Source organism: Daktulosphaira vitifoliae, unplaced genomic scaffold, assembly GCF_025091365.1.
Source record: "Daktulosphaira vitifoliae isolate Bord-2020 unplaced genomic scaffold, ASM2509136v1 Scaffold_5, whole genome shotgun sequence".
Lineage (NCBI taxonomy): Eukaryota > Metazoa > Arthropoda > Insecta > Hemiptera > Phylloxeridae > Daktulosphaira > Daktulosphaira vitifoliae.
The window spans coordinates 32,057,460-32,073,530 of NW_026099576.1; the positions used below are offsets into that span (position 1 = coordinate 32,057,460).

Below are 16,071 nucleotides of genomic sequence, written 5' to 3' on the forward strand. Positions count from 1 at the left end.
CGCAAATGGCTACCATATTGAAAAATATACTATTTTTGTATGATAATTATGGGTTTTGTATTTTATTTTAATAGAAGTTGATGTTGCTTTTGCAATTATCCATCAATTTTTTAAAATTAAACACTATCTACAGATTTGCATCGAAGCGTTTCTTATGATAGTGATTTTAATCACTGTCAGATTAAATCTATACTGGACCCTACTATGCAATGTCTCTACTATGCCGCGACCCCACTGTGCTACCGTTTTTTTTTTTTTGCTAAATCCATACATACATTTTTGCTACACATTTCCCATAGCAGTAATGAAATAGATAAAAAAATTAATGTTTTTCAATTTCTCAGTGAAAATTACGATACAAAATATTGAATAACAATTTCATACTCAATTTAGTTACTATAATCACTATTTATTTATATATTATACTTATAAATCAAAGAACTACCTTTCAGGATATAATTAAAGAAACAGGAGTTTATTTTGCTTTTGGAATAATCCAACAACTCCTTCTAAAAATTATACTATCTACAAATTTGCTAAGAAGCGTTTTTATGACAGTGATTTCAATAACTGTTAGATATCATCTAAACTTGTCCCAACTTTGCTTTGAGCCCACTGAGCTGCCTATGTTATAATTTATTTATTAAAAAAAATTTTCAATTCATATATATGTAAACATTTTTGAAGTAAAACTTTTATAGTGCATCCAAAAAAAAAAAAGATAAATGCGCATCACGGTCGGCCGTTACGTTTGGCTTTGTCACGAACAAATTCTATTGTTTTATTAGGTATAAAGTCAAAATTCTATTGTTCCGCAAACGTAAACGTTCGTCAAACGGATTCTATTGATTTATTAGGTATACGATCAACATTTTATTATTCAATGAATGAAGTTCAATAAACATGTATGTTTGATAAATGTGTGCGTTCTATAAACGTTTACGTTCCATGATTGTTTGCAATTTATTTTTATTTAATATACTACTTTTTGAAATAATATATATTACGTTAAGTAATCATAATGTAATATTAAGTAATATTACATTATTACATTTACTGCTTAATCATAGAGAGTAAGGAAAAGCAGTTCAAAGTATGGTAGAAGAGCAAAAGAAGAGAAGATTGGATGGAGTATAAATGTTTGTGTAATGAAGCCAAGTGTGCAGTTAGTAAGGTGAAGTTTAAGAGGTATGATAAGTTCTATAACGGGCTAAGAACAAAGGAAAGTAAAAACAGTCACTAGACTTGTAAAAGTATAAGAAAAACAGTATAATGATTATTAATATGTAAGGTGTATAAAAATCGATGATGATATGAAAAAAAGGTGGAAAGAGTATTTTGAAAAATTACTGAATGAGGAGTATCCAAAAGAGACATTAGAGGATAACTCAGAAACGAGAAACTGGTAGATTTAATTAGTGAGAAAAAGGTATGGGAGGCTGTGGCATTAATGAAAAAGAATAAAGCAGTAGGACCAGATGAAGTGCCAGTAGATGTATGAAAAATATTAGGCGGTGTTGGCATAAGATGGTTGAAGAAACTTTTAAATAAAATCTTATTAGAAGGGAAAATTCCAAATGAATGGAGGAATAGTATTATGGTGCCGATATTTAAAGGTAAAGGTGACATACAGAAGTGTGGAAATTATAGAGGCATAAAGCTTATGAGTTATAGTATGAAAAATTGAAAAAATAGAGTAACACGGCATATTTTACTAAAAACTATGCGTGTGAACTTAAAAAAAGCTCATAACTTGGTCAAAATTCAACAGATCTCTGGGTACCTTTGAAATGTCTTTAGGCAGATCTGGTAAAAATTTAAATAAAAAATCGCTGCGGCAAAGAGCGTTTCTGATAAAATTTTTAAACGCTTATTGTATAATAAAAAAAATTTTTCATCCTTCGCAAATAATTTTTTTGGAAAAACGTCATCTAGCATTATCATAATAATAAAAAATCGAACATCGTTAAATAATTTTTCAATATTTTATTTTATTATAAAATGTAAATAAAAATAAATATTATCTATATATACTTTTATTAATAAATAGTAAAAGTAGGTAATAAATTATAATTTATATTATAATTTTGCAGTTTATTTTAGAAAGTTAAAGTCATGTTATTTAAAATGCATTAAGTAATTTAATTTCAAAAAAGTTTGATTGTGTGTAAAAAAAAACAGTAGACTACCTTTTTACACGATATCTTCATAACGTCCAATCAAAAACTTACATTAGTTATTTCAGTTATAATATGGTCATTATATCTTTCGTGATAATAGAATAAGAATATTATTAATAAATTAAATTAATGTCATTTAAAAATTGAAATTTTAGGTGTATCTTATTTTATTCCAATATAAATTTAATATTCTATCAGTTAAATGACTCTGACAGAAGTTTCATTTCATCCGCGCGTACTCGTAACACACTGGTTTTTTTTCACAAGCTCTTTTATTATAGACCTATAGAAGCTTGAATTCACTTTAAATTTTATGTAAAAACGTACATTTATACATGTAAACATAAAAAAAATTCCTCTAATAATTGTAATGTTTATTTATTGCTTAATTAAAGATCCACTGTACTTATAGTAAAATTTTTCAATTTATAGCCTAAACTCTATGATTTGTTATAATGACTCATAAAAAGAAATAATTTAATATCCTGTTAGACAAATGATAAAAAATGAATGATCCGTCATTAATAAAAATTAATTATTTTATTCCCTCATCACATAATACTATTTTTCGAAGCATTCTTTTAGCTTCGATGCGAAGCTGAGAATGTATTGATTTTACTATGATGTGTGTTTTTTTGTTTGTTACCACTTTTTCTCAGCTCTCACCGAACCTATTTCTTTCAACGATACGTGAAAAAATCACAAATCGTATCTAATCAAAGATATTATCATCAAAAATTGAAAAAATTTCCCTCGTTCCCCGTAAATGGGGGAAATATCCAAAAAAATTACAAATTAAAAAATCCTTATTTTTTCAATTTTTACTTAAAACTGCCATAATCTTTTCAAAATTGATCGAATCAATATTATTTTATTATTGTAAATTATTGTCTTTACTAATAATTTGGTATATTTTTTTTAAAAATCTGACTTTTTACCTGCCCGCAAGGGGGATTCAAAATGACAACTTTTTCAACTTAACTGTTGAATGTATTCCGGAAAGTCTGACATTTTTAAATATATCTTAAATTAAAGCTAATGTAATATACTTTATCATGGAAAAATAAAATTCGGTCTTTATTTTGTTTTCACGGTGAAAATGGCTACCGAATGCTATTTTTGTGTGAAAATTCTTGATTTTATATTTTTAACTTTATAATGCTATAACTTATTGAAAAGTGTATGGATCAACACAATTTTTTTATGGGAAATAATATTTATATATCTCTTTCATTCGATATACTTTATCTTAATCAGGATATAAATAAGGAAATAGCAGATCATGTAGCTTTTGGAATAATCCACTAATTTTTTAAAATTAAACACTATCTAAAGATTTGCATCGAAGCGTTTGTTTGTTATGACAGTGATTTTAATCGCTGTCAGATATCATTATACTTGACCCAACTATGCCACGTCACCGCTGTGTCACGACCAACAATCTGTGCTGAGTTTTTTTTATTCTGAAATGTTCTACGGTATAATTTATCTATATTAAAGTAATTAATTAAAAAATTAGATAATATTCAGTATGTTATTTACTTTTCAGAATTATGGATAAAATATTAGTTACGCAACAAGTACGATTTTTTAAACATTTATGTATATTAATTATTAGTAACTTTATCAAAAGCATGTACCATAAATTTCTATATTAGGTAAACCACAGAAAAAATGTATTTTTCCATCATACACTACGCTAATCTTTATATGCATGCATTATTTTAGTATGCACACATCGAATATGTAACAAACCAATTGACCTACTAAGATTTATTAATTTGTAATTATAATTTTTAAATATAGAAATAATTCTGAATCATCGTTTAGTGTTAATTTAAGGATTCAAGTTTTTATGAGCTTTCTTAGTGCTTCTTTAGATAATAACTGAAGTCTTATGTACCTAAGTGGAACAATTAATGTATAAATATTTGTTCTGTACATAGATAACCAAATATTATTGATAATTTTTTGTAAACAAATTGTTCGAAAATGTTTAGTATTTTAGTGTAAGTATATTTCATAGTCTATTAATCTCAAAAATTGAAATTTTTATTTAAAACCGATTTACACGATATTCATACAGTTTTTAATTTTAGATTTTAAATACGTATTAAAAACCCTATTTTATTAATTTTTGTTTTTCTTTAAAAATTAAGGAAACTCTTTAAATTGTAATAATATATTAATTATATAATAATTATTAAAAATGATACTTCAATTTGAATAACCTATTTAAATTGTAAATTAAGCTATACCGTAAATATTAGTACCACAAAATTACAAGTAATACGAAAATAATTTAGTCCTTCGAAGGACTAGATGAGGAAAATGTCATTTACGGTAAATTCAATCGATCGTTTAATAAATAAGAAATTTATGAGAAATATTATTGTAGAAAACACGTAATCAGGGTGATTTTTCAACCATGACTCATGCATTATCCTTAAAAATATCCAATATGATATTATTTTTTTCTTTTCAGAAGTTAATAGTAATATTCTATGATTTTCGAAAAAAATTTGGCCATATTTCATTGAATCGATTTTTGTTTTTTATTGCGAAACATTTTTAAAGAGATTAAAAATAAGAAATTGAATTTAAACTCACTATTTTTCTGATCTAATTTTTTTAAATATACCAACTTAAAATTTGGTTATAGGTCACTATTACTATTCGTTATTTAGGTCGATTCAGTCAATTTCAATTGGATACTTGATTTGTTATTTTAATTCACCTACAAATTATGATTTCAATATAGCTGTAGTTGCTGCAATTGCATTGATGATTTCTAGCCTTCTAAGTACTATCGGGATGTATCAGCATATGCTTGGTCAAGTTATTATGGGTTTTGAGGCACGTGTCGCTGTGACTTCTATTATATATTTCAAGGTACACAGCCTCTTTAAAACCCAAAATAGCCAGTAGAATACTCGGTAGATCTATTTGTCTATACAAAACTCTAGCTCAGTATTTAGTTTAGAACCTTTTACTTACTGCACACAATTATTTGTCTTTGCTAATGCAATTTTTATTTCCTTATGTATGTTCACGTTTATAAGTTATTTTGATTTGCACTTTTGTTATGATTAAATGGCTTGAATAATTTAGTTCATTATCAAGTAGATTACTGTAAATATAGAGGTAGAGTACTTTAAATGCTGTAGATATTTGATAGTAAAAATTATTTTCAAAATAAATTTTTTATCGAGACATTATACTTACACATGTTGTATAGAGAATATATAATGTGATATGTTCTTATAGAGTTAAACTATTAAATTTATGTTTTTATCAGTGCCATCTATTATAAAATATCTTGAAAAAAAAAAATAATAACTTAAAATAATTTTAGTGAAGGTAATAAAGTATACATTATATAATTAATAAAACTTTTTTTATATTATTTAGGAAATTTGATATTTACTTTAACATTTAAAACTTAGATTATAAAAATGCGAAAACAAATTTTTTTTTGTTTTATTAATATCGAACTGTTTCTTATTTATAATTCCAGAAGTTAAAGGAATCATAATATTTTTCCTGATTTATTCTGAATATATCTATATTTTTTCAGTGTTACCGTTTATTTACTTTTATATTTCGTTCTTTGAAAAGGATTCTGTAAAATTATTTAATTTGTATAGTGATATGCTCATTAATGGAAACAATCGCTAGGCATTCGATTTTTTTCTAGCTTTCTGTAGCTGGTGATTAATTAATGGAGATATGGTAATTTAAACTTGTTTAATACCGTAATTATTAATTGTGAAATCTAAATTGTATAGACATCTATTATGGTATTCAATAAAATACAAACAAAAATTGTGTTTGAGATCATTTTTGTTATAGTAGTTATATTCCTGTTTAGGAATGTTATCATTGTAAATGATTATGATAGTATTCTATAGAGTTTACTACTGAATTAATATTTCGAGAAGGTGTAACATGCGTGTTATTGTAGTTTTCTTTTAATTAGTTAAGTTCATTAATTAAATACAGGATATTTTTTGTGTTTGATTATGACATAGCATCGGCCAACCACACTTCTTGGGTCGTATTATTGCACATTTCGATCCACTATCATCATCAGATGTATCAAATCTAGGATTGTTATATGGATTGGGTTTGGTAGTAACTACATCGTTGAAGACTTTTGGTTTCACTGCTTACGACATGCTTACTACGCATATGGGCATGAAGATGCGCGTTTCTACGTGTAATCTCATATATAATAAGGTATCTTCCCTTTCCTCCCCATATTTAGTTTAATAAAATATCATTAAAGCATTTACATTTTATAATTTATTTTGAGCCATTTACATATCATAATTAACACATTTATAGTTGCTTAAATAAATGGTCTGCGGCTTTTATATCTTCATTTTTTATAATTTAAATTAAAAGGTGACAATTTTTTGTTTTAAATTAATTTTTTTTTTTCCATAGAATAAAACTTAATATTCTAACTTTATAATTTTAGTATATATTACAATATTACTGATTTTTAATGCAGATGTCATCATTTAGTTTTAATTATGAAGCTTATTTTAGTATTAATGAGTATATACTTTTATTTGCATTTGCTTAAAACTATATTATGGATTCTACCTCGTTGTGTTCAGCTTTGGTTGGTGGTTATAATTATTTTACAATTTATTTTTTCGTGGTATATGTATTGTAGTTACTATGTAAAAATTTAACTTATTTTAAGGATATTAAATTGCTTGAGCACGAACTAAAATAAAATAGACTGGACAAGATGCCTTTTTTGGCGATCCGATTTTATTATACAGTTCTCGTAGAAGGGAGAATTTTGAAGTACAGCGCCATCTACTATTTTACATGTATTTTCATAATTCCCCACTACGTTTTTTAAATTTTGTATTCTAAAAATTTGTTTGTTGCTAGAGTTCACTGCTCGCCGAATATTTCCCCTTCTACGAAATTTCTATGATAAAACCTGGTCGCACTCCTCATTTTAATAGTCCATTTATCTTAGTTCGTGAGTGTGAATAATTTTACATACTTTATTTTATAATAAGTAAATATCAACTAATCAGAAGACGATTATTAAAAAAAGACAATAATGTATTAGCTATTAAGAATCTATAATGAAGGGGCATAAATAAGATTTTTTATTGACAATGGGGGAAAAGAAAGCACGTATTTGTGTAATTCTCTCTAAATACGCCATTGAGTAGTAGCTTATTGATATATTATTTATAACTTCAAATAATTGGTAAAAAAAAAATTCATACTATTCAAGAAACCAAGAATTGATTTTTAGTATTTTTCAGTTGTCAAATACTTCATAATTGATTATATTTGAATTTTTTTAGTTATTCAGTGTTAAAATCTGTGAACTACAATCATATCATTAAAAATAATTGTGATTTCTGTAAAAAATTGGACCCTAATCAAAAATCAACTAGTTTTGTATTTAAAGACATGTAACTAATCGTTAAAAAAAAAAAAAAAAGATAAATAAAAAGTTCAACATTATACTGATATATTGTAAAATATACATGAAAGGCTTCCACTGGAAACTATTTAATAATATAAATAGTTAATTGATAAAAATATCTCAATTCTACGTAAATTCCTTAATTTTTGCAAATGTGTTCTACTATTTTTAATTATTTTCAATTATTCTAAGTAAAAATCAGTTTTCACGTTTAAATATAATATTAAATTGTTATTAATTAACGTTAGAAAAAGTAGTTAGTTTTTCATGTGTGTATAAAATTATATAGAATGGTTCATCCAATATTCATCGGAGGACTGTTAGCATATTTTAGACCATACAATTACGGGAACACTGATGTAAGAATTACATTATACTACGCTGCTGGTTTGGTAGTATGCATGTTTTTTACTGTTATGACATATCATTCAATTCAAATTGAGATTATTCATACTGGGATGAAGATGCGTGTGGCATGTTGTGCATCGGTTTATTACAAGGTACATTTTCGTACATTTAAATTTTTTTCAGGAAAAAACTGGCAACGTATAATTTTTACTTTTTTGTTGATAGTTTAATTTGATAATTTGTTCCATATTCCCTATAAGAATTTAATACATAGGTGATAAAATTATTTATAGTTTTACAGTTTTTTCAATTGAATCATTCATTTGAGAAACATTTTGAGTCACTTTTATTGAGTTTTAGAAAAAACAAATAAAAACATAACGGTTGGCTTATAGTATATTAGAACACAGCTACGAAAAGCGACATGTTTCCTATACAATACCCAAGCCCGTATGTAAATGGTGGCATAGGAAAACTGCCTCTAGCGACATTTCTTTATAATAATAGGAGCAAAAAAATTCGGAAATAATTATTAATATAAAACTTTATTTCACTCAATAAGTATTAAAGCATAATTAGTTTTAAAAATTTCCCAGAAAAATATAGAAACACCTTTAAAAAAAATGAAATTTTCAATAATTATAAGATTTTTTATATTTTTATGTTGTATTTTATAGTAATAAACTGTTATAAACAAAAGCGTCCGTAGAATTTTTTTTTTTTTTTATTTGAATCACTGTCCGCTCAACATACTCAGCGTTGAAGAAGTGTTAATAGAGTCCTCAAACCGGGGAACCGCGCTTTTTGGGAGATATCACCACAGGTGTAGCTTTTTACTTAAGGAATTAAATCTCCAAAAAATGAAAAAAATTAGGTTATCATATACATGTATAATACTTTTTAGAGTAGGCAGAAAATATATTTAGCATCCTCAAAAATGTTATTCTAATAGATGCCTATAGGTCTCATAGAAAAAAATAGTATAAATAAATGATTTTATGGTAGTTTCATGTATTATTTATAAAATTAAATATCTATAAATTTAATAAAGTTTAATAATTTTTATGATATTTATGCAAAATTACCTCCTAACTTATTTTTAACAGTCGTTAAAAAAACAATACATCTAATATAACCTTTAATTCATCCATATTTGTATAGTTAGGTAGGTGTCCCAGTAGTATTAGGCGTAGGTTTTAGGAACATAGAATAATACATATCGCTGACATGATAGAATTCGTCATCCATCATGTTGTGCCCGTATTATTTTTGTTAGTTTTTTGTATTTAATAATAGACGATTAATATATTTTATGACATTTGCAACCTCGTTTACATAATATTAGAACGTCTGTATGACATTTTCCACATCACAGTATGGGATATTAAGGGTTGTATAAACGTCTCGGCGACTGCCATAGGTACTAAACTGTAACATCACACTTCCCAAGGTTTTATTATTACAATTCTGAGACGAATTTTTGTACGCTTGAAAAATATAGAAAATAAAACAAATTCTGTACGCTCATAAAATTACTTTTTTTATTGAGAATGAAAGCGTATAGGCTGAAATTTAAATGAAAATTGTGTGTAGAGTTGAAAAAAAACTATTATTTGCATAGTTAAAAATAATGTCCTCGCTTTGCTCACTACACTTATCAAAAAAAGACCATTAAACATGTAATAATACAGGCGAAGGTATGAAAAGTCTCTGCAGTTTTCTGTAATAATGGGGTGACAAATTTTATGATGTCTCTTGACGTACCATAGACTTTCTTTCAAAAACATAAATAAATATTTTTATATTTTTAATTTTTGTTTCTCTTATTTTTCTTGTTTCTCAAATCCATGTTTCGGTGGAGTTAAAAGATTAATTTCTGACAACTTTATGAAAGAAAGGCCTATAATAATTTAGCATAATCTGAAATCCCCTACGTATTTATTACTTAAAACTAATAACATCAAATTAAAAACTAAATTTTTTTCGTGGGAATAAAATGCCATGTTAATAGCCATGTTGCTATGAAACTCGTATCTATCTCTAAAAAAATTAAATCCTTTATAATTTCCAGTTTTATCAAAAATGGTGACTTACTTTGTTTCTCAAGTAACTGTTACATTAAAAAAACCTCAAATAAATTATAAAATAAAAAATTGTATACAGTAGAATTTCTGTGTACAGTCATAGAAGGGACTTAAAATAATGTCTGGTATTTAATGATGGCTGTAGATGCCCCTTAAAAAAGTGTTATATGTGTTAAATAACCGCTATATAGAGTGTATACATAATAAAGACAAATTAACATGAATATTAAATTAAGTTTTATAAAAATTAAATAAATTATTTAAAAACTTCATTTATATTAATTTTCATAATTTTATTATTTGAACAATTTTTTTTCAAAATGGATTTCTGCAAGCTTCCAATAATTTAAAATCATCTACATATCCTTTGTAAAGATTGAAAACTTCCGATTGTTTTATTTGATTAATATATTCTGAATGGTATGATATATTATATATAAGAAACTAAGGAAGCTGCTTTAGCTTCCTTAGTTTCCACTTTATCATTATCTATAAAGATAAAGTTTACTTTTAGTAGACTGTAGACTGTTTAATTTACATCAAAATATCTGATATAGTTATATTTTTTGGGTCAAAATATCATTTATTGTGTTATCGTATAAATTGAATAGTATGATAATAACCTGCTGTAAATATTCCACAATGTCCGTTAATTTAACTATCTATAACTTAATTCTCTCCGTTAATTAGAGTGCCCATTATATAGAGGTATTAATGTAAATTTCCAATTACACTTGACGGGACTAAAAAATATGTCCGTTATCGAAAATTTTACTATATTTATCATTTTTAGTTTTTATTGTTAATTTATTTATTATAATATTTAACTGGAAAGAAGAGGTTTTCAAATTGGTATTTCATTTACACAAATGAATGTAAAAAGCTGATTTTTAAATTATTTATAAAAACTATTGTATATTGATATTAAGTTAATAATTATACATATATATATATTTCGGAATAATATAAAAAATGTAATTTTATCATTTTATTCATAATAAAAGTATTATTTTTTGATTATTTATAAATATATTATTTGTCCGTTATATATACATATATATAAAATGATTGGTCAATTACAACATTTACACCAGTATTTTGGAAGTTATTGAAATATTTATATCCAGGTGAGAGGAAGAGTATGCACAGTTGTCTGTAAGCTATTTTTAGGAGCTCATAAGACTCATTTTAAAATGTACTCATAATATTAAAATAATTATGAAAACTCAATTTAAGTATATTGCTTAGACAAAATATAAAATTTCAAGGTCACATGTTAATCCGAGCGTTATTTATAGCCGTTTATAATCTTATTAGCCTTATGCTCAGTTATTTTTGTCCGACCCTAAAAAAAATATTATATTTTTTAAATCTTAAATACTTGCTCTACAATATGTATACTTCAAATGGCTATATATATATATGTATATATAATAGAAAAATAATGTATTTATAAATAATCAAAATATAATACTTTTGCTATGAATAAAATCATCAAATTACTTTAATTTATCAAGTTTAACTAATAAAATAAATTATTTTAAATAAGAAGACAAAAATATGTATATCAGAACTTTTAAGTGAGATATTATTTAAAATGCTTGTTATATTTGTCAATATCTGTTATGCATTCTTAAATACTTACAATTTAATTAAATAAAAAATAACTTAAGAGAAATCATTAATATGTTTTGTTCATCAACCCCATGCAATGGACTTGTTTTATTCTTTTGTTTGTTTTTATTTGCCACTTTTACTGTATTTTAATTTTTATATAGTATAATAAACAATATTAAAAAATGATACTAATTAAAATACTTTATCTTTAATCATATAGTATTATTTTTAATGTTATTATTGTTGTTTACTATTATAAAATAAACTGATGAACTATTAATCTGAGTGAATTTACTGGTTCTACATGAATATATCTATTTTGTATTTTATTTATATAAATAAATATTTAATTTTATCAAGCCAATTTTAACTTAATATTATTCAAAAAAGTTTTAACTTAATATTTCTGTCATAAAAATTTTGTTTTGTGCTATTGGGAGCTTAAAAAATATGATTAAAAATTCCTTATGTATTTCTGTCAACTTTGTACTATTTATTAATTATTAATACTATATAAATGTATAAATAAATGCTTTATACAAAATTATAATTTCTACCATCAGTTGGTATTTATATGTTTTGAATGCATGAAAATGAAAAAAAAAATATTAAAATGTTTTTATAATGATATATGGTATATGATAATATCATATATCATTAGAATGGACAAAAATCTATACATATATTATATGTATTTGTTTTTATTATGCTGTTAAGTTATTAAAAGAAAGCATGAGTTTGTTTAAAGCTTAAATTTTGTTTAACATGGAAGTTATAAAATATTAACCAAAATTTGAACAAGAGCTTTTTGCATGACTTATTAGCCAATAATTGTTTAAAAAAAAGTAGGCATTAAAGTTTTTTGTTTTGTTTTTATAAAATGCAGTTTAAGTTTAATAATGGATTTTATAAATTTCTTGTTGATTATTAAATATTACTTGAAATATTAGGCACTTCGCTTAAGTAAAACTGCTCTTGGAGAAACAACAGTTGGTCAAGTTGTTAATTTACTATCAAATGACGTGAATCGTTTTGACATAGCAATCATATTTATTCATTACTTATGGATTGGACCACTACAAACTATTCTTGTATTATACTTCCTTTGGCAAGAAGTTGGCCCATCTTCAGTTGTTGGTGTTGCTATACTATTATTGTTTATTCCATTACAAGGTATCATGTTGAAGAAAATAAATTTTATATATTTAAAAAATGAAAAGATTAATATTATATTTGACTTCAAAAATTTCTTTAAGGTTGGTTGGGTAAAAAGACATCTGAATTCCGTATGAAGACAGCCATAAGAACAGATGAACGTGTACGCCTGATGAATGAAATTATAAGTGGTATACAAGTAATAAAAATGTACACATGGGAAAAGCCTTTTGCGTACCTGGTTCAATATGCAAGGAAGTGAGTATTGTTAAAATAGTTGATTCGTTTAAACTCACTTAATTTTTTTTTCATATCTGATTACCATATTAATATAAACTATATAAAACTGATAGTTAATCTGACATTTAATATAGGTTATAAACTGTGTTAAATTCTAAATTTTGTATCAAATCTATTGTCTATTGTATTATTATTAGTAATCATACAACTTTTTAAATTATCTTTCATTTTTGCAAGGATTACTTATTAATTAAAACAAATTCTCTATTTATTATTTATTATATACTATATATTAACTAATTTACTGCTTTTATATTTTTTTATGATGAAAATGGATAATGTATGATTTTTAAACATCTTTTATTTGATTTAAAAATAAATTACAAAAAGAAGTTATTCAAGAATCACTGATATAAATAATATAATAATTATATTAGGAGCTTTGTGAAAGCAGCTATAAAATTTCCTGGCTTCTTACAGTCTATAAGTTACTGCAAACAGAATTTTTAAACTTTAAACTTGATTATCTCAAATTTAACTTTTTGGACTAGTACTGTTCTTCCACTCACCGATTCAATTAAATAAATTTATTTTTTGTATCAATTTATGTTTGGTAATTGTTGTGTAATGTAACAAGATTAGTAAATTAAAAGAGAAGGCTGATCTAATAAGAATTAATGATGAGAAAATTTGATGTGAGGAATACTTTTGCCCAAAATAAATTTAAATGGTTATCTCAATATTGATCAAAGACTGGAACAAAACCTTAAAAAACTGATTTTTAAAATAGAACCCGAAAAAGAATTTTTATTTTTAGAAAAATGTACTTGGATAGAACCAGAATCATTAAAGATACAAACATTAAAAAACCTTTATTTTTTAAATAAAAGTTTTTTATTTGTACTTATATTATACTATCAAATTTTTTCTACCATTTCCAAGAAATAAAAACTTAAATTTTGTAATTATTTTCATTTTAATGACTATCTCCTTCCCTATAAGCATAAGGTGGGTACTGTAACATTAGAAGACTATATCTCATTTTACCACTTAACATTTTTTAAAGTAATGATATAAATATTTTTTCTTAAATTTTGAAAGGGCTCAGCTCTCTTTCTTATTTTTACTTAAGAACTCCCTAAGTATAAATGTGAATTATAGAACACCCCTCTATGACGAAAATAAATAGATTGTGTATTTTGGAGGAGTTAATTAAAAATTTCTTATGCATATCCCTTTCTGTAGACTATATCCTGAGAATGTCTATAAAATTATTTTTTTTAAGTCCAGAACCTTTATTTTAAAAACTAGAATTTTATTGTAAAATTGAAAAATATCTGAATCAAACTTGTACCTTAAAATAATTTTTTATCAAAACCATAAAAACCATAAACAATGGTTCCAGTTGCTATGTATTAATTAAAATGAAGCTTAAATAGTTTAACATTATGTCAGATTTATTGCACTTTTTATCTCAATCCGGAATTACTTGTATTATTTATTTTACTATTAGTTAAAAAGATGTTATCGTTAAATGTGCTGATCATACCATTGACATATAACATATTTATAGTATATCATACTATAGATCAATTAATTATATTGATTATATAATATTACAATCAATAATATTCAATATATTATTATATTAACTATATTATATTAGATATATATTAATGTATATATCATATCATTAATTATGTAGCTTTAGAAGTTGTTAAATAAATAATTTTTTTACTACATTTACCATGAACATTTCAGGAAGGAAGTACAACAAATAAAAGGGGCTTCATTTATCAGAGCCATACTCCTCTCATTTATGGTATTTCATACTAGAATAGCTCTCTTTGCCAGTATACTTAGTTATGTAATACTTGGAAATTATATTGATGCTCAAAAAGTAAATATAATTATTTATAATAATATGTTACAAAATTGTTCAGGACATGCTACTTATATCATTCTATTGGTATTGCCATTGAGTATAGATAGTCTATCTACACTTAATGGTATAACAAAATATATTGTAAACTATGAATTATTAATTTAGTATTATTTTAGGTGTTTGTAATAACATCATACTACAATATATTAAGAACAACCATGACAGTCTTCTTTCCACAAGGAATTGGTCAAGTAGCTGAAGTTTTGATTTCAGTAAAACGCCTTCAGGTATAATATTTTCACATTATAGATCAATATATATTGTTTTTTTTTTTTTAATTGAATTTTTATATTAGAATTTTCTAATGTATGAAGAAAAAAATAATCAAGTAGCTAATCTATCAAAAGCTAACAAAGCAGCATCAAATGGAGCTCGAAAACCTATTGTTGTAAATGGAAAAAGTAATGGAACACAACCTAGTACAATGGAGTTAGGTATTGTTATAAGCAACGTTACAGCAAAATGGACTGATGCTCAAATTGAAAATTCTTTGGAAAAAATTAATTTGACCGTTGTACCTGGAAGATTAGTTGCCATAATTGGTCCTGTTGGATCAGGAAAAGTATGTATAAATAACTTTTGAATAAATGCTTCTTATTTCTAAATAATAGGAAAATTAATTTTTTTTTTGTAACTATCTGTTGTATGGATTTTACTTTTTTTTTTTTTCATTTAGTTTCAATGTGAAGCTAAGAAAGTATTAATTTTTTTTTGTGTGTCTGTTACCACTTTTTCTCAGCTTTCACCAAACCAATTTCTTTTAATAATACATCAAAAGATCATAAATCATATCTAATCAAAAACATTACCTTCAAAAATTGAAAAAATTTCCCTCATTTTCCATCATCAATTGTAGGAATCTTTAAAAAACTACGACTTTAAAAATCAGTAATTTTTCGACATTTTTTTACTTTTTTAACTATTATAATTTTCTGAAAATATATGGATCAATATTAACTTTTTTTTTAGGTATACCTTAGGTATTTACCTATCATTTAGTATGTTTTTTTTTTTTTTTTTTTTTTTTTTTTTTTT

General features: G+C 24.7%; 1 protein-coding gene across 2 annotated transcripts in view; it reads left to right on the top strand.

The window, feature by feature from the left end:
• Positions 1-16,071, top strand: part of LOC126907867 (probable multidrug resistance-associated protein lethal(2)03659) — a 56,394-nt gene that overhangs the window by 32,529 nt on the left and 7,794 nt on the right. Inside the window, exons 5-10 of one of the 2 annotated variants that reach the window (XM_050689509.1) lie at positions 7,937-8,147; positions 12,647-12,869; positions 12,953-13,109; positions 14,853-14,991; positions 15,153-15,263; positions 15,332-15,598. In XM_050689509.1, coding sequence (XP_050545466.1) covers positions 7,937-8,147; positions 12,647-12,869; positions 12,953-13,109; positions 14,853-14,991; positions 15,153-15,263; positions 15,332-15,598 — 1,108 coding nt within the window. Of the gene's footprint in view, positions 1-6,211; positions 6,420-7,936; positions 8,148-12,646; positions 12,870-12,952; positions 13,110-14,852; positions 14,992-15,152; positions 15,264-15,331; positions 15,599-16,071 lie in introns of both variants that reach the window. The other variant, XM_050689510.1, reaches the window with a different exon arrangement.